Raw genomic sequence first — 23,417 nt, forward strand, 5'->3', positions numbered from 1 at the left:
ACACGCAGCTATTCTAACCAGAGAGTCACCGTGCACACACGTGGTTTGTCACAAATCAGCTCATGTTTGCAAGCAACACCCAGACTGCCAACACAACCTCAGGGGGCAAAGAAGAGCCATGACAGCACACTGACAGCACGGAAAACACAGCCAGCCTGCTCACCCACAGCCTCAGCAGTGGCACAGGGCTCCCCCGGTGCATTGCAGGCAGAGGGAGCAAACGTGACCTTACTCTCTCCTCCCTGCAGGGAGAATCTGGCACTGAGCAGTCCCATGTGTGCCAGCCTCGTATGTGCACACGTGTGCTTTTCTCTGGGGAGTTCACTGCAGCATCTCTTCTCTGTCCCAGCTGCTCTGCCTCCATGAAGAGGAATTCATGGGTTAAGGATGATGGTGAAGTGAGAAATAGTAACAAACGAAATCCAAATGCCTTTCCTGGCAGTCCAGAGTGACAGTAACAAGGACTCAAGACAGGCTCCTCAAGTCTGGCTCCGAGCAAGGCCTGGAGCTAGCTGTACTATCTGCTGGTGCTGGGCAAGGGCCGCTCTCCCCCCGGTCCCCAAGAGCACAGCCCAAGAGTTTGTCCTGATCAGTGTTCTCCACAAAGGCCAGAGGGGACTCTGCCACACTGCCATTCGCAATGCAGTTCTTGCCACTGGGTTTTGCTTGGCTGTCTGAGCTCTCCACAGCCTCAGTCTGCTCTGCAGGGGAAGGGCTGGGGGTGGAGGCCCCATCCTCTTGTATAGGGATGGGAGGCGGAGCTGCAGCCACCTCTGCAGCAGGGGGACCGTCTGCAGCAGCAACCACAGGTGCTGAGGTGACCTCAATGGTGATGGAGCCCACAGCAGTGTCCGGGTGGTCGCTGCTCACCCTGATGCGTGCAACCAAGCCGGAGGCAGCAGCAGCGTCCTGAGGGCTCCCAGCAGCCACAGCTTCATGCACCACGTTCGGCTCCAGGAGGGAAGAGCTCAGGTCAGAAAGAAATGAGGCTTCCGTGACGATGGCAGCCGTCTCAGCAACCCAGTTCAGGTCGCTCCCAACTGAAGAGGCTGCGGCGGTGGCGATGACGCTGGAGGCCTCGCTGGAGGCCAGAGCTGCTGGGCTGCTGCTCTCCCCGGAGGGGCCAGCAGCCAGGTGGGGCCGGTGGCCCCCCACCTCCGCTCCAGCTGGGGTAGTGTTGTTGTTGAGGTTGTCTTGGAGAGTCGTTTGAGTGCCCTGGCCCACCTGTTGGTTCTGCAGCAGCATCTCCTGGATTCTGATCTGCCGGAGAATAGCTGGCAGCTCATAGTGGTGGAAGAAGTAAATCATTGAATGCTGGAGGATGGTAAAGGGAAAGGAGTCAATCGTCAGGCCTGGGCTGCAAGCCTAGACACACCTCACAGAACTATTCTGTCATCCCTATGTACAGACAGTAACCAGAGAATTTGGGTGCTCTTTCTAAAGACCTTATCTGAAATTTTGCAAAGATTTGTCCCTTCTATTAGAGCTCCTGCAAACTGCTGTCAGAGAGCAACTCCAAGAGCTATGAAGACAGGTGATAGAGTACAACTCCCTTTTCTTTGTAGGGGTGAGAGTGAGGCTAAGGGCATTTCCCTCCAGCCCATCTTCAGCTCCACCTTTGCATCTCACAGCACATAGAGGGAGCAGCTCAGCACAGATCTGATCCACTCCTCAGCCTCTGCATGGGAGATTCTCAGTGGGATCTATACCAGAGATGAGATAGGAATCCTCCCCTAACACTTCCTAAAGCTCACCTGACATCAGCCTACTGTCAGTCACGTGGCTGATGTGGGGAGTGACCAAGTCCTGCAGTGTGACAGCCTCTTCTTGTCACCCCATTTCCAAACCTGACAGTCAAACACAGTTTGACACAGAATTTGATTAAGCCCAAACCACAGCTTTACACCACCTTTTGACACTGCTGATTACACACACCGTGCTGCTGCCATTTCAACTGCAGGCAGACCCCTTTGAGGGGTGCAGAGTGACCAGGACTGAACTCACAGGATGGCATCTGCCCCCGTATGTGGGTGCACCAATATGAGCAGGAACAACAGCCACTCACCTGGATGAACAGCCACGAGGTGACCAGAGCCAGGCTGCTGTACTGCCCATTGAACCGATAATGGTAGGCGTAGAAGGCAAAATGGTACAGATAAAAGAACCTGCACAGAAAAGCAGTAAACATCAAGATACAGCAGTGGACGGGGCAGACCTGAGCTTCTTTTTAGTCATAACTCTATTCTGAGCTGGTGCACTTTGCACACGGAGATGCAGACTGTCATTAATGTATAATTAGCATGGTTTCACTGTTTTCACAGCTGAGCAAAACAAAGGGGAGGGGTGATTCCTGACAGTCATGCTCAGGACCCAAAGTGGAAATAAGTGCACTTTGGACCCAATGACACATAGGACAGCTCCCAAGGAGATTACAGAAGCTCTGAAGAGTGAAGGTGCTCCCCTCCAGCTGGACATGTAAAGAAGGCTCCCAGCAGAGACTGGGAGCTGCAGGGAGGTGAGGTCTCTTACCTGAGCCAATGCCTCTTACTCGTATTGGTGTGGCAACAGATGGCATCATACTGGTCAGCCAGCCACACAATGAGGATGATGTAAAACGCAGTCGTGGTGTCATTGAAGAACTCTGACATAATGGCCTCCATACCTACAGGACAGAGAGGGGCCTGACGTCAGCACGTGGCAGGGCAGACAACAGTGGCATTGCAGCAAAAGTCTGCATGATTGCATGGCAAAAAAACAGAGCAGGAAAAAAAAAAGAGCTCTGTTTAAAACAACAAGTAAGGTCAAGCAGTTTCACTGCTGGCTGAAGTCACTACACAGGCCAGAGGATCAGCTGGCTCTGGACAGCAGAGATCTCAGTGGTTTTGATTGTTTCTTTAAAACCCAAATTATGCTAATGGAATGTGGTTACACAGAGTGTGAAGCTGAAATGAACTAAAGTGAGAAATGGACAAAGCTTCAGATTTCCAAATAAACTGCTTTTCCAACAGACTCAGAATGACAATGCAGCTCACTGTGCCATCAAATTCCAGAGCCTTCCGCCCTGTGAAGGGCAGACACACCAACCATCTGCTGTGACCAGGTCAGAAAAGGGAATTATACCTCCTACAGATCCCAGAGGGACTTGCAGCACAAATACAAGAAGTGAGCGTGTCCTTACCCACTAGAGCCAGAATGACAGTGAGTAGGGGAGCTGCAGGGAATGCAATTGTCATGTTCATTTCCAGCATCTGTAATAGGTCAACTGCAAGAAGGAAAACAGTGTAACACAAGGAGAACGAGGCCAAGGAACCCTCCAAGCCCTACATCGCTCCACATTCAGAGCACTGCAATACCCCAAATCACACAGAAAATACTTACCAATGAAGACAAAGATCTGATGGTGCGAGTAGCGTAAGAGCATCGAAACAGACAGAGTCTGAAATAGGAGAACAGAAGCCACTGTCAGAATCACATCACAGCAGAGGCTCAGGCAGGCAAGCTCGGACTCGTAACGTTGCCGTGCATTTCCCACATTCGTTAGTTTGAGCTAAACAGGCCAATTTCTCAAGGAGTAATTAGGACTTCACAAACAGCAATTAATCTTCGTATTACTGCTGTAAAATAGACAGTAAGTAATTTGTTTGCAAAGAGACTGATTTTGAATATTTGAGCAGAGGCCAAACCAAACAGCAGCAGAGCTGGAACTGAGGTTTCTTCCTATTCTGCATCTGTGCACCTCCCAGTAGCTCAAAGTGCCTGTCTGACAAAAGTCATCCTGCATTATTTTGATTATTTCTTCTTTCAGTGGCCACAATGTGCTCTTTGCTTTTAGAACTCTCAATACCCACAGTAGGGCAGAGAAATAAAAGAGCAGAACTCCATCAGCTTAGCTTTAAAAGCAGCTGTGAGCTCAGGCCTCTACTGTAACAGCAAATCTTGCCCATGTGCTGGGCTCAGAGTCCAGGGAATGCCCAGCTCCTCCCAACTTACAAATATGACCATGATGACAAAGGCTGCCAGGTAGGACGTCCTAGCCATCCACATGCTGACAAAGCGATAGTGCTCCCCAGATACCACATTGCGAAGGAAACCTGGGAACAAACAAAGAAACAAAGCACACAATCCCTGTGTAACTAACTCACAACAAGAGCAAACTTCCAGTGCCCTCTAAATAGGTTGTAGTGTCTGAGATCTATGCCAACACTGCTTCACAGCTGCGCTCTTATTGTTATGCAGTGCAATAAGGCCAGAGGAAATCACGTCTGCAGATGTCTCTTCTCTCCTGTTTCATTTTGTCCCCAGCAATAACATCCCTACATAACACTATGAGCTGTTCCCTGCGTTAGAGATTAATCAAAGTCAGAAGATGACATCCATGCACCCGTGGAAAAGCAGCACTCACTCTGCTGAAGTGATTCCTGCAACTCTTACCTTTGTTTTCTTCATTTTCAGCTAAGGCTTTGACACTTGACATCAGGATGTCATCATAACCCAGGAACTCATCCAGCAACAGACGACTGAACCTGTCCCCAAAGCACTGATCCCTGGTAGGATCTAGACAGAAGAGCAGAGCAGTTACACCTTATCCTTTTTAAATGTGAGCACAATCTTCTCATCACTTAAAGCAGACTTGCAACTGCACTCGAACCTTTGGCAGTGTAACTGAACTGGGCAGGACCAGGAGGCAAAATGTCACACCCTGACAAATATAGCCACGCTGGTAAAATGCTAATGCCAATCAGACCTCAAGAATTCCATCTGGGCTGTTACACTCCCCACTGCCATAAACATATAGGGAATTTGTCTCCTGGGCTTGGACTGCAGCCCCAGTAACAAAGGGCTCTCCCTCTGGTAACAGCTCTCAGAACAAGTCTGTAAGCAGCCCAGAGGGGCTGGCAGAGATGTTTCTGCAGCCAGCTGGGCTGTGTGTGATGCTGCTGGGGCCCAGAAGCTCACCCACCATCCAACACCTCCACACAGCTCTGGGCACAAATGAAGCACGTAGATGTATTCTACTGTACACTGATCAGCCTGTAAAAAATACCTCAGGTCCAAGTAAAACATGAAGCCTAGAAACAATCTTTCAATAAGTTACTAAGATACTCTTGCAGGAACTCTTCTAGGTGAATTGGAAAGCCCAGGTCAGTAACCAGACGTTTAATATTGGCTCTTTCTTCAGTGAGGAAAGCTATGCTAGACGTAACATGAAGGCTCAGGCACCAGAACAGGCTCCAGCATTTCAGAGCACTCCTCTTGAAAAGGGTGTGACCTGCTAAAGCAATAACTGCCCCATAAAGATCTCCTGCATGGAAAATGAGCGCCATCAACTGTTATAAATAGCTCCCACAAGACTAAAGAGGAGATGGGATGAGCGTGAAGTTTGGAAGAGAGCTGCCAGCATGCAGGTATCTCTGCAGACATATCCCTGGCAGGGCTGGCTCCCTCACTCACCCAAAGTCACCACCATCACAGGGATGCTGAGGCGCTGCCGTGTGCTCTGGGACAGGCGCAGGAACCCATACTCCAAGGAATACTCCACAATGTACTCTTCCTGTGGCCACACTGCAAGAGAGGGTGGGAAGGGAGACTCAACGGAAGGGTATGTAGGCAGTGAGCAAGAAGAAACAGGCTCTCGTGTTTGTTTTGCTTTTAGTTTTCACTACGAAATGGTCTTAAGCTCAAACAAAAATAAAGCCTTGAATCGTCAATGCATGAATCACTTCATTTGTACCACAGATCATTTTACCACGGTAATACACTGTCTAAACGTTCAGTTTGGTGTACTTACAGCACAGCAGAGCTGCAAAAAAAATGCTAACAAGATGGGATTTTCTATCTACATTAAGGAGGGACACGGTTCTCTCTCCTACCACATTGCTGGATCATTTCCTGTTTGCTATTCTGCAAGTCAAGGCACAGTCCATCAGCATACACAACATTGTACAACACGACTCTCTTACAGAACTTAGGCAATTGTTAATTAAGGTACTGCACCAAAGATATTTAAACATCGCCCAGTCTTAAGAGACTTAATGATCTCAAATGCAAGACTAATGAGTTCTGGATCAGCATCAAGCAAAACTCTGCAAGACCAAGGAAACAGTGCTGTTGTGATGTCCAGGCTCACAATCCTCAACATTAGCAGCTCAAGTCGTGCTGAAACAAGAAGGATGGAGCAGGACGATATTTCAAATAAGGGAGACTATCAACACAATCTTGCAATCTACTCCAACCTGCTTGGTGGCTTTCAGGATTAGTTTGCTATTCCAGGCACTGGTGTTGACTCAGGGACCCAAAATACTGTTAATACAGTGAGGAATGTGCACTGTCAGTTGGATCCCTGCAGGTCTCAAGAGGACAGCAAATGCAGAACTGCTCAGAAGGGGGAGGTTTACATTCATCTGACATACTTGGCACTGATTGCTGCAGAAACATGATGCCAGACCAGAAGGCTCCAGCAAATTTTATAGCCCAGATGCACCCACCCCACTCCCAGCCTCCCTCCAACAAAAGCAAACGGTGCTGTAGATCTGCTGTCAGGAGTGACAAGATTCACCACAGGTTAAAGCAACAGGGATAGCCAGGGGACAATTAAGGTTGCTAAGTGCAGGCCCAGGGAAGCCAGGAGAAGTGCAGGGAAGGTGCAGGGAAAGGAGAGAGCACAGATAGTGACGTAAGTTGTCTTTACCTGCTCTGGCTAGCATCTCAAACTCGGACACAGTCTCCCGCAGAGGCTGCATACCTTTAGTGGCTGCTTCACTAAATGAGAACTCCTGGCTCTCGTTGTGGGCCAGCGCCTCAGTGCTGCTCATCCGGGATGGCTTGAGGAACACCTTGGGCTCTATATCCAGCTCAAACTGTTGGGGAACAGCAGCAGAGGAGGTCAGGTTAGCAGCCAGGTCAGATCCAGGCTCCTGTGCTCCCTCTGTGCCTTGGGCCACCAACAGGAGGACAAGCGAGGTCATTTGCTCAGGCTTTAACTTCTAACCTTAAAATGCAGGAGGGTAACCAGGAAATGCAGGAAAAACTGAAGGAACACACACAGATTCTGAGTGACTGAGGGCACACAAAGGGACCACAGCACATTCACAGCATACGCATCAAACTCTTTCAGCCCAAACCCACACTCCCCACCCCGTGCACACAGGGAACACATCTTTACCTTGATAGAGCTGTTTTCAAACATATCCACAGACATTTCCTCCTCTTCCTCCTCCTCTTCCTCAGCTGTGGGCTCAACTACCATTCCTGGGAACTTCTCAGCACCACAGAACTGCAGGAAGATGGGGGCCCGGCTGGAGTTGCGCTGGATTTCCACCCTCAGGATGCCGTCGCGTGGCCATTTGTCCCTCACGTGTTCCAAACAGTTAATGGGTGAGCGGGAGAAGGCGATGTGAATGTATGCCAGGATGAAGAGCACAAAGAGAGCCTACACACAGCAGGAAACAAAGCAGAGATTGTCAGCCCGACCAAACGTTGCCTGTTGATAGGCTGCCCAGTTTCAGCCATCTCTTCTTCACGCACAGACGCTGCAGCTGCAGGTAGACCAGAGCCTTTAAGCTTTCTAACCCTAGCTGCATTTGCACCAAACAATAGAACAGCCCCAAATCAACTTCTCTTCCAGCTCCACAGCTTATATAATACCCCCTTTGTACTTTGTCCTTCTGATACCTCGCTAACCTGCTGAAACCTTGTCTTTCTGAGGTAAACACTAAGAGGCCTAAAGCTTTTCCTGGGAATGAGAACTCCCAAGGTGCCTTTGACCAAAACTTCTCCATTAATGCACTGTGCTGGGGCTGAGTGCAGCTGGCTGCCGCCCAGGAGGCACAGTGCCATGTTAATACATACACTGCCTAGGGTCAAAGAAGTGCTGACTAGCAGAAAACCACGTGCAAAGTGCCCACTGCCTTGCCTCTGCACGCATCAGGGCACAGCACTTCCTTCTGAGCTCCAGCAGCATTCAGCACAGGTACAGAGCAGGCCACTTGCTGCTGACTTCCTACTGAATTCTCCCTCATTTCAAAGTGCCAAAGTGTTGCCCAGCAGAAACTGCCAATCCACAGATTGGTTTTTGCCAACTGATCCACTGCTAACTCAACCCAACCACCGGGAAAGGCTACCCAACCTTATTCAGAAAGGTTGTAAAACACTGAGATCAATTTGTGTTTGATTTCTGCTCAGCCAGGCAAATGTTAACCACAGAAGGGAAATAAACTGAATCAAAAATAAAAGGCTGCAGAGGACTACCTGCAATTATTTGGGTTTGTGGCACATTCAGCACGACAGAGCCATGCTCTGGGCTGTGGGGTTTCAGCATTACAGTACCAACAATACAAACACACTCAAGGCAGCAGCAAGAACAAACGCCAGGAGTTGGGTTGCAAAGGAGTATTGTTATCAGAACAAAATGGCTTGCTTTAAAAGTATATACGTGGCCCAAAGCTCAGACAACAGCCAGTCTACCAATGAGCAATGGGACCTCCATTAAAAGGACGTTTCAGGCTGGAACACATCATTCCTAATTGAAAGATGCTTTCAACCCAAGGAACAACTACAAGTCACAGCAAAACAAAGTGAACTAATAAAAGCCATTTCCTATAATGAAGTTACCCAATATTGTCCAAAGTTCAAGCTCCAAAGAATACTTGTCTGTAAGCAGCATAGCTGCATTTCATACATTCGCTTTCAAACTGCATTAAGATGCTCCTTCTTGATTAAAGTATCTGTCCTTGCCACACACTGTGCCTGACCTATTTGTTATGAATAAACAGGCTGGTAACATCACATCTGCAGAGGAGCTGCATAGGAAAACGCTGGGGAAGGTAATCCCAAAACAGATCCCTGGCGCAGAGGGAATGGTGATGAAAGCAGCCAGGAGGAGCACCAGAAGGCCAAGCACAGCGTGCAGGCCACAGCCTCACACTTGGTCTCCCACCACTGTCCTCACACAGAGCCACAGGCAGGCTGAAAGCACAGCTGCCTGCTAACCCTAAGGGCAGAAGCAAGGATCTCCTCCGGGAATACTTTAATTTGCTCAGGGTGCTTCAATTAAAAGCAGGTGGCAGCAGGAACTTCTCCTAGCTGGACTGCATGACAAAACCTGAACATTTACTGGGCAGGGAGAAAAAAGTGTCTATGCAGTATGACACAGGGTAACCTAGACACGGCTGGATTTTAGAACCCTGCAGTACAAGCACCCTATTGTTACCTAGCCGGCTCTCCTTTGCCCCCCTCTTATTTGCAGAGGCAAAGGGGGGGACACAGTGAGCTCTGGAAGCCTCAGGGCAGCACCACACCTCACACAGACAGCACCAGGCCGCTCTGCGTACTGAGTTTGATCCCCACAGGGGAGGCTGCAACTCCCAGACCCCGCAGAATTCAGCCCTACCGCTCCGTTCTCTCTGTGGGCCTCAGATTACATCAGCAAAAACGCAGACAGGTTTCACCCCACGGGGAGGATGCCCGGCACGCAGCTGAGGGCGCTGATCACCGTCAAGAAGCAGCGATAAAACAGAGCCGTGCGCCGACGGCACCCAGCAGGGACAGCACACCGTCAGCACGGTGCCAGCCGGGTACCTCACGCGTGTGATGCACACCGGGAGCGGCTGCTGGGAGCCCCCCCCGCGCCCTCACCTTGAGCAGCACGAAGAACTCGAAGACGCGGCGGAAGGAGGGCGGGAAGAGGCGCGCGTAGGTCACTGCCATCTTGAAGAAGAGCGCGTGGAAGAGGCGGTCGCGGACGTTTATCAGAGGGTTCTGGTTGAGGGCCGCGTTCCTTCCGGCCCGGTTGGTGCCCCCCGCGGCCCCGGTGTGGTTGGGCGGGGGGTGCTGACCGTGGGGCTGCGCTTCGGACATCGCGGGGCCTTCGGGAGGCGCTGAGCGCCCCGCGCCGCTCGGGCCCGGCCCGGCCTCCCCCCGCAGCCACCGCCGGACGCGGAGCGCTGCAGGCCCGGGCGCGGCTCTCAGCGGCCCTCGGCCTCGGAGCGGCCCCGCGGCGGCGCTGCTCGGACGGGACGCGGCTCCCGAGGCGGCTCCCGAGGCGGCCCCGAGGCCATGGGCGGCCCGGAGCGCGGCGGTACCTCCTTCTCGCAGGGCCCCGTCCGCCCCTCAGCGCCGCGCCGCCATCTTCCGGCACCCACAGCGCCGACGCAACGCAGCGCCGCGGGGAATTGTGGGACGGCGGAAGACGGGCTCCCGCCCCGCCCCGATATGCAAAGCAGAGAACTTCCCGCCGTGCACCGCGCGCAATCGGCAGAGAATTTGGGCATTTCAGACCCAAAAAAAACCCCAAAACTTCTGCGAAAAAGAAAGAATCTCAGCGGAGTAAATAGGGATTTTTGTTAAAGAGGTGATACCAGAAGAAGAAATATGCAAATACAACGCCAGCTCACCGCTACTTAAAAATTATGATATAATAGAGGCTTAAATACTGTCCAGGAGACTCCCGAGTTTGTGCTCGCTTCGGCAGCACATATACTAAAATTGGAACGATACAGAGAAGATTAGCATGGCCCCTGCGCAAGGATGACACGCAAATTCGTGAAGCGTTCCATATTTTTTCCTGCACACCGCCGCTGGTGTCGCTCAGGACCCCTTTTTCCCGCACCCCCCTCCCACCCCCGCCCCCTTCTGCCACAGCCACAAAGCACAGCGCTCCGCCTGCGGCACTGCAGCGCTTTATTATTCCATTCGCTATGTGACAGCAGCGCGAGCAGCACAGCCCCGCGCCCAGCACCGGGTGCAGCCCTGCCGCGAGGAGCGGGCCAGCCTTCCCCTGCGGCTCCGACCCGGCGGATCGTGACCCCCAGCCCAGCAGGAGCGGCGCAGCCGGGCTCCGGGCCAGCGGCAGACCGGGATCAGTGGTTGTGTCCCAGCCGGGAGCGGGGCTGGGGCGGGGGATGGGGGTCCAGAGACCCCGCGGCCACACTCAGACCGCGCTCTCCCGATAGCTGTCGTCCTCCAGGAACGGCATCGGCCTCCTCCCGGGCACTGGGGCCGTATCCCGCCCTGCGGTTGCATCCTGCCCCGATCCCACGTCCTGCCCCACGTCCCCGTCGCTCTGCTCCCTGGCAAAGTGCACAAAGACCTGCAGGGATTTGGGGTGAGCGGCAGCACCAGCAGGAAAGACCCCGTCCCCATAGCGCCCCTCACCGCCATCACCTGGTCGAGGGTGGTCTGGGACACAGAGTAGTCCTGGATGGGGCCGCGCCCGCAGTGCGCTGCCAGCACGCCGAACACGTGTGCCAGGGAGCAGGCGTGGGAAGGCAGGCGGTACTGCAGCGTGCTGCCGTGCTGCTCCTGCAGCGCGATGCCGGGGAAGCTGCACTGCATCAGATGCTGCACAGCGCCCAGCGCGGGGCCGGACCCCACCGCCCGCACCACCACTGTGTACCCATCCCCAAACCTGCACCAAGGAAGGGACGGCAATGCAGGCAGCGCTTATCTCCAGCGCAGCCCCCCCCCCCCACCACCACCAGTGGGCCCGCCCCCACCCATTACCGGTTCTTGAGGTGCTGCACGCTGCCCAGGCAGCGGAAGCGGCCGTTGACCATGATGGCCATCCTGGTGCACAGCGCCTCGCACTCCTCCATGCTGCCAGGGTGGGGGGGGGAGGTGTGAGGCACACAGCAGAGACCTCCGTCCCACCCGTGTTGTCCCCCCCCAGCCGTGCTGGGAACCCACCTGTGGGATGTGAGCAGCACAGAGCGGCCCTCCCTGACCAGGCTGAGGATGCAGTCCCACAGGAAGCGTCGGGCTCGTGGGTCCATCCCCGTCGTGGGCTCATCCTGCAGCCACAGCGTCAGCCCCCCGTCGAGTCCTGCCCCATGGCCGCCATCCCCCCCCCCACTGCCCCACTGACCAGGAAGATGATGGGGGGGCTGCCGAGCAGGGCGATGGCCGTGGACAGCTTACGCTTGTTGCCCCCACTATATGTGCCTGCCAGGCGGTCTGCATGTGGTCCCAAACCCAGCTTGGCAATGCCCCACTGAGCCACCTGTGAGAGTGTGTGGGGGTGAGCATGGGGCCAGAGGGGCTGGGGGGAGGCCAGGGTGTGGGCTGTACCCTGGGGGTCTCCTCCTCCGGCACCCCACGCAGACGGCTGTAGAACTGCAAATGCTCCCTTCCCGTCAGCAGCTCCGTGATGGCATCAAACTGCGGGCAGTACCCCATGTTCTGATGGACAGCCTGCAGGTCGGTGAGCACGCTGCAGGATGGGACATGGTGAGTACGCTGTGGGACGAGGGGCAAGCTGCAGGAACCAGGGACAAGCTGCGGGGACAAGGGTGAGGCTGAGCATGCAGCAGGGTTAGGAACGAGCGAACTGCAGGGATGAAGATGAGGATGAGGATGAAGAAGCCAGCACGCAGGCTGTAGGGATGAGGGTAAGTGTGAGCAGATGGTGAGGAGGGATGATGGTGCCTATGCTCCCACCTGTGTCCCTTCAGCCAGGCCTCCCCCAGCGTCACTTCGGTGTCCCCCGTCAGCATCTTGAAGGTGGATGTCTTCCCTGCACCGTTCACCCCCAGCAGCCCAAAGCACTGTGGAGCAGTGGGCTTAGCAGCAGCCCTGACCCCACCGCAGTGCGTGGCCCCCAGCACTCACCTCACCAGGTGGGACAGCCAGGCACAGCCGGTCCACTGCTGGAGCACGTCGGTACCGATACACCTACAGGGAATGGGATCACCGTGAGGCACAGCACCTCCTGCCCAGGGGACACAGCACCCATCAGCGGGATGGGGGCCATGGGACGGGGCACGGTGCAGCCACACACCTTGGTCAGGTCCTTCAGCAGCAGGACGGCACTGCGCCGTGTGGTGCTGCCCACCCGCGCCCGCTCCCGGGCTACATCCTCATCCTCATCCCCCAGTGAGGGCAGCTGCAGAGCACGTGGTCTGGGGGAGCAGCAGTGGGGAACCTCCAGGATCTCCTATAGTCCCCAGTGCCCCCATCACCCCCATCGTCCCTGGCCAGCCCTCACCGGAGCCGCAGGAAGAAGCGGTACTGCAGCAGTACGGTGAAGAGGAAGAAGATGGTGCCCTCGATGGCCATGGCAAACATGTTCTTCCCTGCTAAGTCCCAGGACAGCGGGGACACGAAGCGCTTGTCTCCTATAAAAGGAGAAAAGGAAAGGAGCTGCAGGATGGGGGGCGCCAGGGGAGGGGGGTTGGGCAGGGGAGCAGCCCTGCACCTCTGCACTCACCGAACCTCTCGAAGGCATCGGCCATTGCCTGGTTCTTCACCATGTCAATTAAGCCTCGGCCCAGGCAGAAGTGGGGGAAGATGAGGAAGACCTTCTTCAGGATGCGGTTGATGTTGTTGAGCTTCTACGGGGCAGTGAGAGAAGGATGGGAGAGCCGGCAGAGCCAGCCAGCCCCATGTGAGGGATGGGGCCCGGGGCTCACCTTGTCCACAAAGAGCTCCAGCACGAAGGTGGCCACGCTGCCATTGATGCCAATGAAGAGGTTGACGCACGTCAGGGCCACGTAGGCGGTGCTGGGGATGCTGAAGAGGAAGGAGGCCGGGTACATCAGGGGGGTGATGGACCACCTGGAGGGCAGAGGAAGGGGCTGAGGATGGTGCACTTGGGTGCACCCACCCCCACCCCATCCCAAGCTCTGCCGGCCCTTCACCCGTAGAGCAGCAGCAGCAGCACCAGGGCAGGCAGGTTGGCTGAGGACACGTAGGACTTCTGCTGGAAGCAGAGGAAGATGAGGACAACCAGCAGTGCAGGGACCAGGTAGTTGCACTGTGGGCATGAGAAGCCGGGCAGGGGGGTGACAAAGAGGTCCTGGCCCTCAGGAGCCACAGATGTGCCCCATCCTGACCCCGTCTCCATCCCGCACCATGTCCCAAGCAAAGTTGCCCAGCCAGTAGGTGACGGGCTTCATCCCACTGATGAACTGCAGATGCTTGGCCTTGCTGACCCGCTCCTCGATGAGGAAGAGCACAAAGCTGGCCGGGATGAAGGACATGGCGAAGATCACGCAGATGGAGACCAACACGTCCACCGATGTGGCCATCCTGCAGCAGAAGGGGAGTTAGCGGGCAGTGGGGGAGCCTACGGGAGCCCAAACCCAGCACTCACAGTGCAGCCTCCGAGAGCTGCTCCTTGGTGAGGTTCAGGGGGTGGTTGATGGCCGTGATGCCATAGAGTGCGGGGTCAGAGCCTGCAGGCAGCTGTGCCCTCAGCAGCCCATTGCTGGCCACGTTGAGGAAGGCGACCATGGCGTGCCAGCCCTTGTTGTTGAACCACACCTGCAGCCCGAGAGTGCTTACTGGGCTCTGCTCCCCTTCCCTCTGCCAGCCCGTGGCACTGCTCCCCACACCAGAGAGGGGACACAGCCAGTGCCACATGTCCCCATGCCTCCAGCTCTGAGCTCACCTTGATGTTCCTGCGTGCATCCAAGCCCTCAAAGAAGTGGCTCAGGTTGCCCAGGAACCGATCCATGGGGCTGCCCTAAGGGCAGGACAGGGGGTGAGGTGCAGCTCGTGCAGCAGCCCTCCCCGTGCTCGCTCAGTTGGGCACAGACCCCAGCTGTACCTGGGTGACGTTGAAGAGCTCTCTCAGCTCCTGCACTGCACTGCTCACCTCCTCTGCTGATGGCAGGAGCTGAGAGCCACCAGCGCCCAGGGAGAAGCCACCATACCTGGATGTGCAAGAGAGCTGGGTGCTTCCAACCCTCTCATGGCACTGCATGGCCACCCTGCCCGAGCTGACCCACTGCCCCCGCACCCACCTCTGCTCGTTCACCCACTTCTTGCTTTTGAGCCTGGAAGAAACAGGGCAGAGGGGGAAACAGCAGTGAGGAGACATCACAGCTGTGTGTGACAGCTCAGCCATGAGCTGGATCGCGTTCTGCCCTGTCCCACCTTCCCCACCGCCCTCCCCATAGCGTCCCGGTGGTGTCCCCACGCACAGGACAGGTGCTGGCAGCACTCACCCCTGGCGAATGAGCTGCGGGTAGGTTTTCACCAGGTAGTCAGAGATGTTCCTTCCTGTCAGGTTCAGCAGGATGTCCCCTGTGCCCCTTTGCACCTGGTGGGGACGGACAGATGGACGCACAGCCCCACCACCTGCCTGGACTCCACCGGCAGCCGCGGGTACCTGGGGCGGTGGGAGCCCTCCGGCGGCCGTGGGGCATTCGGGCAGCATCCTGCGCGCCCCCGGCCCGCTGCACTGGCAGGGGGGGGACGGCTCAGCTCGCGTCCAGTTCCCACGCCGCAGAACTTCCAGCAGGGCCGGTGAGGCCGGGGGCTGCCTGAAGCCGTCGGGGTGGGACGCGGGTGGGCACGGCCCCGTCCTGCTCAGCGGGCATCGAGGGAGGGGAGACCCCCGTCAGAACGCGGCACCGAAGCGGAGCGGAGCCCCCCCCCCAACTCCACGCTCACCCCCCCGCCGCGTCCTTCATGCAGGCGGTGCCGAAGCCCGGCTCGGCCAGGAGGGCGGCCAACAACCGGGACGTGTCCGCGTCCCCCGGAGCGTCATTGCTGCAAAAGGGCACACGCGTGGGACAGCGGCTCCGGGGTGGGCAGAGCACTCGGGGACCGTGCGCGCACCTGAAGAAGGTGAACTGATGCCCGTACATCCCGTGCTCCAGGCGCAGCGCTGGGTACTTCCCGACGGGCGGCACGATGAGGCTGAAGAGCAGCGCAAGGCAGACGAAGGCAGCGGGCAGGACGATCTGCGGGGCCGCGGGTCAGGGCTCGCTCCGCAGCCTCTGCCCCCATCCCAGGGTCCCCCCCACGGCCGTACCTGGGCGAAGAAGCCCCGCGTGCTGCGCCGGGCATGGAGCAGTCGTTTGGTGAAGAGAGCGCGGAGCTGCTGCCGGGTGAGCGCCCAGCCCCGCACGCACCGGCTGCCCCCGGCCGCTCCACGCAGCAGATCCGTCTCCTGCGGCTCCTCCGCTGCAAAGCACAGACGGGTCCTAAGCCGGCTCCCGGCAGCGAGAAGCAGAGGCTCGGCCCCAGTTCGGGGGCACGGTTTGCTGCAGGGACGGCCCCGCGCCTGGGTGCCGCATGCGGAGACACGAGGGACCCCCCAGCCCCCCAATTCCTACCTCTGCGGGCTCCTTGGGCTCAGTGTAAGGAGAGAGGAGAGCAGGGTTATAGCCACGGTGGCTATCGCAGCCCCCCCACGCCCCCCCATCCCTGCCACTGCTCTCATGCCCAATCTCTCTGCCCTCAGCAGAAGGGGTCAGGACACGTCCCCAGTGCATTCGCATCCCCAGACCCACTCCCATCGCAGCTTCCCACCATTCCCAAAGCCCGGAGGACACCACGAGGTCAAACAGGCACAGTGCTGCACAGCATCCCTCCCCCCAGCCCCGCCTGCACGGACGGACGGACGCTGAGGTCCATGCCCGGCCCTGGGGATGGGCTACCGGACCCCCCGGCCTCAGCTCCCCCCTTTACCCGGCTCCTCGGCAGCTGCTCCCGTGTCCCCCTCCTTACTGGGGACCGCTCCTCTCCCCAGCGGAGGTGTTCTGCTGCTGCTTCCTGATAAAACGGGATGGGAGTGGGGCCACAGCCCCCAGCACCTCCTCACCCTGCACGTCGGGGTCCCGAAGCTCCGTTCCAACCGGGACCAACGCCTTTACCTGTCCTGCCCCCATCCACCGCGCCGTCCTCGGCCACTTTCAGAAAGATCTGAGAGGGGAAGGAGCTGCCATCACGCACAGCGCAGGCGCCCGCAGCCCCAGCAGTACGACCTCCGGGCACATCTCCGGGCACCCCGGCTCTGCGGGTACCTCCTCCAGCGTGGTGTCCGAGATGCCGTAGCCGGAGATGCCCAGCTCGCCCAGGCGCGCATCCAGCTCCCGGAAGAGCTCCCCAAAAGCGCCGTCCCTTGCCCCGCTGTAGGGCAGCACGAAGAGCACCTCGCGCCCGATGTCCTCCACCAGCCGGGAGCCGGGGACGTGCTGCTGCAGGAGTGCCGACAGCTGCGGCACATCTGGGGACGGGGAGGGCGGTGCTCAGGGTGTGCGGGGCCGGGGCGCGGTGCGGGGCTGTGCGGGGACGCTACCCGCAGCGCTGCCCTCGCTGTCCCGCTCGCCGCCCTCGGAGGTGCCGCTGTCCTGCGGGAAAGGGCAGCAAAGGGTGGGTGGGTGGGTGCTGCAGAGGGATCCAACACGGGGCTCTGGGCATGGAGAGTCGGTGGGGGGAACCAGGGGGAGGCACCTTTTTGGTGGGGCCGGTGCCGCCGGCTCCCAGCTCGGTGCGCTCCCGTTTGACCAGGGTGAGGTAGTAGCCCGTGCCCAGCCTGGCCTTGAGGAAGAGCGGAGACCCGCAGCAGCGGAGCCGGCCCTGCGAGATGATGGCGATGCGGTCCCCCAGCAGCTCCGCCTCGTCCATGTAGTGCGTGGAGAGGATGATGGTGCGCCCTGAGGGCACGGAGCCACCGTCCCACTCCGGTCTCCCTTCTCTGGATCCCATCTCACCCCACAGTGCTCCCCCCACGCCCTGCTTCTGTAGGGCTGGGGGCTCGCAGCAGACAGAGGGAGTGGGGATCCCCCTCCCCAGCCCTCACCCTTGCGGTACTTGAGCAGCAGCTCCCAGATGCTGCGGCGTGAGTAGGGGTCAACACCGGCTGTGGGCTCATCCAGGACCACCACCTTGGAGCCGCCCACAAAGGCAATGGCCACAGAAAGCTTCCTCTGCATGCCGCCTGCGGGGGAGCGGGCGTTGGGGACGGCACTGGGATGGAGATTGGCTGATGATGGGTATGGCAATAGGGACGGCACAGCCCACACACCCGACAGGTTCCTGGTCTGTTCTTGCCGCTTGTGGGGCAGCCCCGTGTCCTGGAGCAGCTGCTCCATCTCCTCTTGCACCTGCTCCTCCGCCAGCCCCTTCAGCCTCCCGTAGAACCAGATGTGCTCCTCCACCGTCAGGCTGTGGGGTGGGGGGGTCAGTGGGGGTCCTGCCTGCTGCTCCCTCCGCCCCCCTCCCCCCCCCCCCAGCCCTGCCTACGTGTCAAAAAGCACGTTGTGCTGCGGGCACATCCCCATGGACTTCCGGATGCTGTCGATATCGGAGCAGATATCCCAGCCCAGGATGTAGGCAGTGCCGGAGGTGGGGGGCAGCAGCCCGGTCAGGATGGACCTGGGGAGGAGGGGGTGGCAAAGTGGAGGTGGCAGAGTGCACAGGAAGCTCTGAGCCCACCCTCACGGGAGCTGCGTGGGGATGGGGCAGTGCTGGGGCTCAGCTTCCACTCCCAGATTCCAGCTCACATGGTGGTGGTCTTGCCGGCCCCGTTGTGGCCCAGGAAGGAGGTGATCTGCCCCTCGTAGAAGTCCAGGCTCAGCCCATCGATGGCCACATGGCTGCTGCTGCGGTAAACCTTCACCAGGTTGCGGATGGAAACTCCGGGCTGCAGCTGGGCGGGCGGCTCCTCCACCAGCACTGGGAGCCACCGGTGGGTCACAGCCAGGCAGGACCTTCACAATGGGGCAGGACTCACCCCCTGGCCCTCCCATCGTGGTGGACAGGGGCTCACCTTGGGGTGCAGCATGAGGACCGCTGGGGTACGGAGGGTATCCGGCTGAGGGTGGCTCTCCAAACCAGTAGCTCTTCAGGAAGGGGAAATTCCAGGGCTTGGGGATCCCGTACTGGCCTGTGGGCAGGGACACAGGGGCTGAGCAGGGCCCAGCAGGGCTGGCAAAGGGCTGCAAGGGGCAGAAGCTCTGCACTCACCTGGGAGGACACCCTCGATGTACCAGGCTGCCAGCCCATAGAGGACAGCGTCCAGCAGCAGCAGCCCCATGGCCATGGCGAAGCTGTAGGGGTCTCCCGGCACAGGGCTGATGCCCAAGTTGTACCACTGCATGCCCACCCCCTGCTCCTCGTACAGCGAGAAGTACTCACAACCAAAGCCAAAGGCCACTGGGGACAGCAGGCTCTGCAGCACCAAGAACAGTGGTGCAGGTGGAGAACACAGCCGTGGGGCTGCAGGGGTTCCTGAGCACCCAAACCCCACAGCCAGCACATCCAAGGGATATCGGGGTGCAGGGAATGAGGGGCTGCTCACCACGAGGACACGGAGTGGGAAGGTGACGTGGTCACGCCATGCCACACACAGCACGTAGGGCAGGTAGAGAGAGAAGTAAATGATGCCACCGCACGCCGAGGCCAGGTTGGCACGGGGGAAGAAGGTGCTGATGAGGAAACACTGACAGATGGTGGCCACTGAGAAGGTGCCGAGGAAGAGGAAGATGACAGCCGGGTTGCTGTAGGGCAGGATGTCTCCCAGCTGCAAAGTGAGGCGGGTTGGAGCTGCAGAACCCCCCTCACCACACCGGCTGCCACCCCCCAACCTGCCTTGAGGATGAGGACGAGGAGAGCTGAGCTGAGGAGGAAGGGGATGAAGCTGCTGAGGAACCAGCTGAGCCACAGCATCCCGCTGCTCAGCCCCATGCTCCGCATGGTCTCCTTGAGACGCGCCTCCTTCTCATGCACCACCCCCTTGATGATCATGGCCACCGAGTAGATCCACGCCAGCGTCATGAAGAGCGGCAGCGAGCGGTTCAGCACCCGCAGGAACCTGAGGGGGGCATCAGTCTGACCCCCCCCCATGTCCCACCACCAACAGAGACACAGCCCTGCAGCAGCACTCATCCCATGCCCCAGCACAGTGGGTCGCTGGGGGTCCTGCAGCACTCACACGTCATCCACATAGCAGGGGTATGGCATCTGCTGCAGATAGACCCCCACCCGTGGGGCGGTCCCCGTCTGCACCCGCACCACCGCCTGTTCCACCAGGTCCTGCACGTAGACAAAGCCACCCCACACGTAGTGCAGGTCGTTGAATGGGTCAGCTTCAGGGCCTGGGTCCCAAAACCTGGGGTAGAGCAGCATGCTGGGGGAGGGGGGGGACACACAACACCCCATGCCAGGCTTGGGATGCTCGGAGGGGCTGCGTCCCCCAACCTGTCCTTGATCTTGTCGGTCCTCGTGACGTCGTCGATGTCCATGCGGATCTTGTAGTGCACGTGGGGGGGCAGCGCCGTGGCCGTGGTGTTCAGGGGGGGCTGGAAGACCACAGCAGCCCAGAACTGCCGCTCCTCCAGCAGCTCCATGGCTCGGGCCACCAACTGCTCCTCGCTGCCCACCGCCTCGATCTTGTCCAGGCGGACGCACCCCAGGAGCTGTGACAGCGCACCCAGCGCCCGCTCTGCTTCATCCAGTGCCTGCTGCCAGCTGAGCCCCGCCGGCCCGGCCAGCAACTGTGCCAACACCGACTGGGAGGTGCCATTGAGGAGTCCATCCAGGAGCAGGGCCGTGCCCGGGGCCAGCAGCAGCTCCTGCCAAGCATCAGTGCAATACAACCCCCTGGCCCTGGAGGTGGCCCCACGTAGCCCCTCCTGGCCCCATGCAGCCCCCACTCTGGGCACGCACCCGCAGCGCCCGCAGCTCCTGGCTGCCATTAAGAATGGCACGGATTTGGGCTCCCAGCTCCAGTGCAGCACCAGCCGTGTCCCGCAGCGCTGCCAGCTCCTGGAAGGTTCGGTTCACCTGCACGGGGAGGGGATCAGAGGGGGGGAAGTGGGGTTGCAGCCCCCCAGCACTGTGCACACTCACCTCAGCCATGACGCGGTCGGTGGCGGGACTGGGAGGTGTGTACAGGATCTTGCCCATGAACAGGGGTTTGATGCCACGCCAGAAGAGCTGTGAGAGTGGGGCAGCCTCCAGGCTGCGGAGCAGCTCCTGGCAGAAGGGACCTGGCAGGGGGGAGAGCCGAAGCCTTGCATTGCCCCCACCCTCAGAGGGGCACCTGAGGCTCCCTGACCCCCCCGTCCCCTCTCACTGCTGTCGTTGTCGGGGGTTCCCGTGCTGTGCCTGGAGCCATTGCGGTGCATGAAGGCACTGACGTCGCTGTCCTCATACCAGTTGAGGGAGGGCACCTGCAGCCCCCCACCCTCGGGGTGCCCACAGGCGATGCGCGATACGGCCTCAAAGGCGCCCACAGCAGAGGAACCGGGAGCCGTCAGCAGCGCAACCTCACGCTGCAGCTCAGCCACGGTGCCCATGGAGGAGAGCTGCAGAGAGAGGGGCTGCGGGGAGGGCCCAGGATGGGGCAGGGATGTGGGGATGATGTGGGGATGCGGTACCTCCTGCAGCAGGGACTCAGCGCTCTGCAGGAAGGGGCCCAGGGCTGCCACGGCATCATCTATCTCTGAGCTCATCCACTCCTGTGGGGGTCATGGAGAGGGCTCACAGCCACCCCAAACACCCCCAGCAGTTGGGGGGGGGGGGGGGAGGAGGTCCAGCTGTGATGGGAGGTCGGCTGCACCATGGGCACTCACATCACGCGGGCTGAGCCCCTCCAGCAGTGCCTGGTGCAGCACGGGCAGCAGCGAGGCGTTGGTGCGGAGGAGGCGTGTGAAGGTATCGTCCTGCAGCAGCCGGGATGAGATTGATGCGGTGCGGCCCCGCAGTGCAGGCAGGAGGTGGGCGAGGTGGTGCAGGAGCTGCCATCCATCAGCACGGTGCAGGGCCTGGCGGACATCGGCCAGCAGGCGGGACAGGCTGCGGGCATGGGGGGATGTGAGGGGAGCGGAGCCCGGCCTGGCATCCCCCATTGGCCACCCCCGCTCACATGGAGCCTCCGAAGTTGCCCACTGTGCCGGGGGTCTCTCCGGGGGTGGGCTGCTGGAAGCAGGGGTTGCGCACATTGCAGAGGATGCCCTGCAGCCAAGGCAGCGTCCCAGCCGATGGCAATGCCTTGTTGGGGAAATGGCCTGAGGGGGAGAGAGACGGGTCTGGGGGCTGCACCGCTTCCACGGGGAGCCCCTGGTCCCCACCCTGCACGAGGGCAGGAGCAGGGCATGGCAACACTCACACTGGTGCTGCTGGAAGGGTGGGTGGGAGCGCCGCACCGCCACCAGCACGAGGAAGAGGAAGAGCGGCCAGAGCAGCTCGATGGCCAACTGCACCTGGGGGACACCGCAGCTGGGGGGGACCATCGGCACCGCGGGGCCACCGCAGGGACCCCCTACCCGAGCTGCGGGCGCTGCTCACCCGCTGCCGCCGGCGGTAGGTGAGGTTCTTCCAGAGCAGCAGCTGCAGCTGCGTCCCCGCAGCCATGGCTGTGCCGCGCGTTGCGCCGCCGTCGTGCGCTGCGTGGCTCCCGCTGCGGGGTGAGAACCATCCCATAGTCCTGAGTCACCGCCTCCATCCCCCCGCCGGGCTGCCCGCGGCTCAGCAGAGCTGGGTTGGGCACCGGCACAACCCCGCGGTGCCGGGAGGAGTCGGCTCCGGAACCCGGCCAGCAAAGCGCCTTTCCCAACCCGAGCCTCCAAATCCCATTCTTTCGCAAAGCAAAACCAGCAAAACAGGCACGAGCTCTGGGGAGCCCCTTTGGATCCAGGAGATGGGTTCACCCGCACGGGGCTGCGGGATGGGCCAAGGCGCTGCCCGTGCCTCAGTTTCCCAAATGCAGGCGCTCAGCTCCCAGCCGGTGTCCCCATCCCACAAGGATGAAAAGCGTGCCCACACCCCGCTCCCTGCCCGGCTCTTGCCTATGCCCGGGGGTAGAGGGACCCCAACCCGGTTTCCCCGCTGTTACCTCCGATGCCAGCCCCGCCCGGAGCGGGGAAGCGCCTGGATGCAACCGGAGGGGAGCAGGGGGGGGGGCAAAGAGCCGCTGCAGCCGGGGCCGCCCCCCCGGTAGCCGGAGGCGCTCACTCACCTGTCCGCCCGGTCCTACAGAGCCCGGGGAGGGGCGGGCGGCACCGGACGGGATTATGGGATCTCGGGCGGCAAATCCCGCTGATCCCCGCGTGGGGGGGGCGGGGAGGGCTTCGCCCCGTGCTGCTATAGGGAGGGGGGAGCGGGGCACAACGGGGCGGGACTCTGCGGCCGGGGGGAAACTGAGGCACGGAGCGACGCGGGGGGGCACCGGGGAGCGGCACGGCGCAGCGCATGGCCTCATCTCCAGCTGGAGCGTCCACTGTCGGCCCTGGGGGGCGGGCAGGCGTTGGGGGGGAGGATGCGCATAGCAGAGGGGAGATGGAAGCACGGAGGATGATAAGGGGGTCTTCAATGGGGAGATGCGGGGAGGAGGGGGGGGATGCGGAGCCCCCACCGGAGCACGTTACCGATGCCGGTTCCCACGTCACGTTATCACGGCGGGCCCCGCCCCGCCCGTCTTACAAAATAGCTGCGTCACGGACCAGGGGTCTTAAAGGGGCCCCGCTGCCTCCCGGGGGTCCCGAAGACGCCCCCTCCCCGCCGTGCATCGGCTGCTGCAGCTGCGGGTACCGCTCTGGGGGGGGGGGGGGTGCGGCGGTGCGGTGCGGCTGCGGGAAGGGATGGGGCCGAACTGCCGCCCTCCACGCGCAGTGCTGCACCCCAAAGCGTCCCCCCCGGTCCCTGACCCAGGGGACATGCGGGGCTCGGGTCCCAGGGCCCCCTCCAGC

At 59.7% G+C, this 23,417-nt stretch overlaps 2 protein-coding genes and 1 non-coding gene across 4 annotated transcripts; 1 reads left to right on the forward strand and 2 right to left on the reverse strand.

Moving 5' to 3' along the window:
• Window positions 1–44: 44 nt before the first annotated feature.
• Window positions 45–10,153, reverse strand: TMEM259 (transmembrane protein 259). Of its 2 annotated transcripts, none has more exons than XM_418222.8 (11): window positions 9,634–10,153; window positions 7,163–7,429; window positions 6,743–6,857; window positions 5,452–5,562; window positions 4,432–4,554; window positions 3,991–4,091; window positions 3,379–3,436; window positions 3,179–3,262; window positions 2,530–2,662; window positions 2,066–2,165; window positions 45–1,314 (listed from the first exon to the last, which is right to left on the reverse strand). In XM_418222.8, exons 1-11 carry the CDS (start codon window positions 9,853–9,855, stop codon window positions 466–468), a joined length of 2,163 nt encoding a protein of 720 aa, XP_418222.3. In that variant the 5' UTR covers window positions 9,856–10,153; the 3' UTR covers window positions 45–465. The 2 variants fall into 2 exon arrangements, with proteins under 2 accessions (XP_418222.3, XP_004948901.2); XM_004948844.5 differs by having other exon boundaries at window positions 6,689–6,857.
• Window positions 10,154–10,452: 299 nt separating this feature from the next.
• LOC112530462 lies at window positions 10,453–10,559 on the forward strand. The gene has a single exon (XR_003072100.1). It is a non-coding gene; the product is annotated as a U6 spliceosomal RNA (small nuclear RNA).
• An 85-nt stretch (window positions 10,560–10,644) lies between these two features.
• On the reverse strand, window positions 10,645–23,135 carry ABCA7 (ATP-binding cassette, sub-family A (ABC1), member 7). The gene is made up of 47 exons (XM_046904666.1): window positions 22,565–23,135; window positions 22,018–22,129; window positions 21,596–21,737; window positions 21,303–21,525; window positions 21,108–21,188; window positions 20,804–21,035; window positions 20,578–20,717; window positions 20,395–20,511; window positions 19,927–20,300; window positions 19,661–19,837; window positions 19,318–19,540; window positions 19,028–19,249; window positions 18,694–18,898; window positions 18,497–18,613; window positions 18,231–18,402; window positions 17,971–18,102; window positions 17,753–17,892; window positions 17,528–17,665; window positions 17,179–17,381; window positions 17,024–17,075; window positions 16,749–16,951; window positions 16,599–16,647; window positions 16,414–16,497; window positions 16,059–16,076; window positions 15,755–15,906; window positions 15,559–15,683; window positions 15,391–15,489; window positions 15,107–15,302; window positions 14,943–15,037; window positions 14,739–14,771; window positions 14,543–14,648; window positions 14,384–14,458; window positions 14,087–14,256; window positions 13,845–14,022; window positions 13,632–13,747; window positions 13,404–13,548; window positions 13,202–13,325; window positions 12,980–13,109; window positions 12,773–12,893; window positions 12,604–12,666; window positions 12,433–12,539; window positions 12,064–12,205; window positions 11,861–11,995; window positions 11,683–11,786; window positions 11,500–11,592; window positions 11,161–11,404; window positions 10,645–11,086 (listed from the first exon to the last, which is right to left on the reverse strand). Exons 1-47 carry the CDS (start codon window positions 22,928–22,930, stop codon window positions 10,928–10,930), a joined length of 6,834 nt encoding a protein of 2,277 aa, XP_046760622.1. The 5' UTR covers window positions 22,931–23,135; the 3' UTR covers window positions 10,645–10,927.
• Window positions 23,136–23,417: the final 282 nt, after the last annotated feature.

The sequence above is a fragment of the Gallus gallus genome, chromosome 28, assembly GCF_016699485.2.
Source record: "Gallus gallus isolate bGalGal1 chromosome 28, bGalGal1.mat.broiler.GRCg7b, whole genome shotgun sequence".
Lineage (NCBI taxonomy): Eukaryota > Metazoa > Chordata > Aves > Galliformes > Phasianidae > Gallus > Gallus gallus.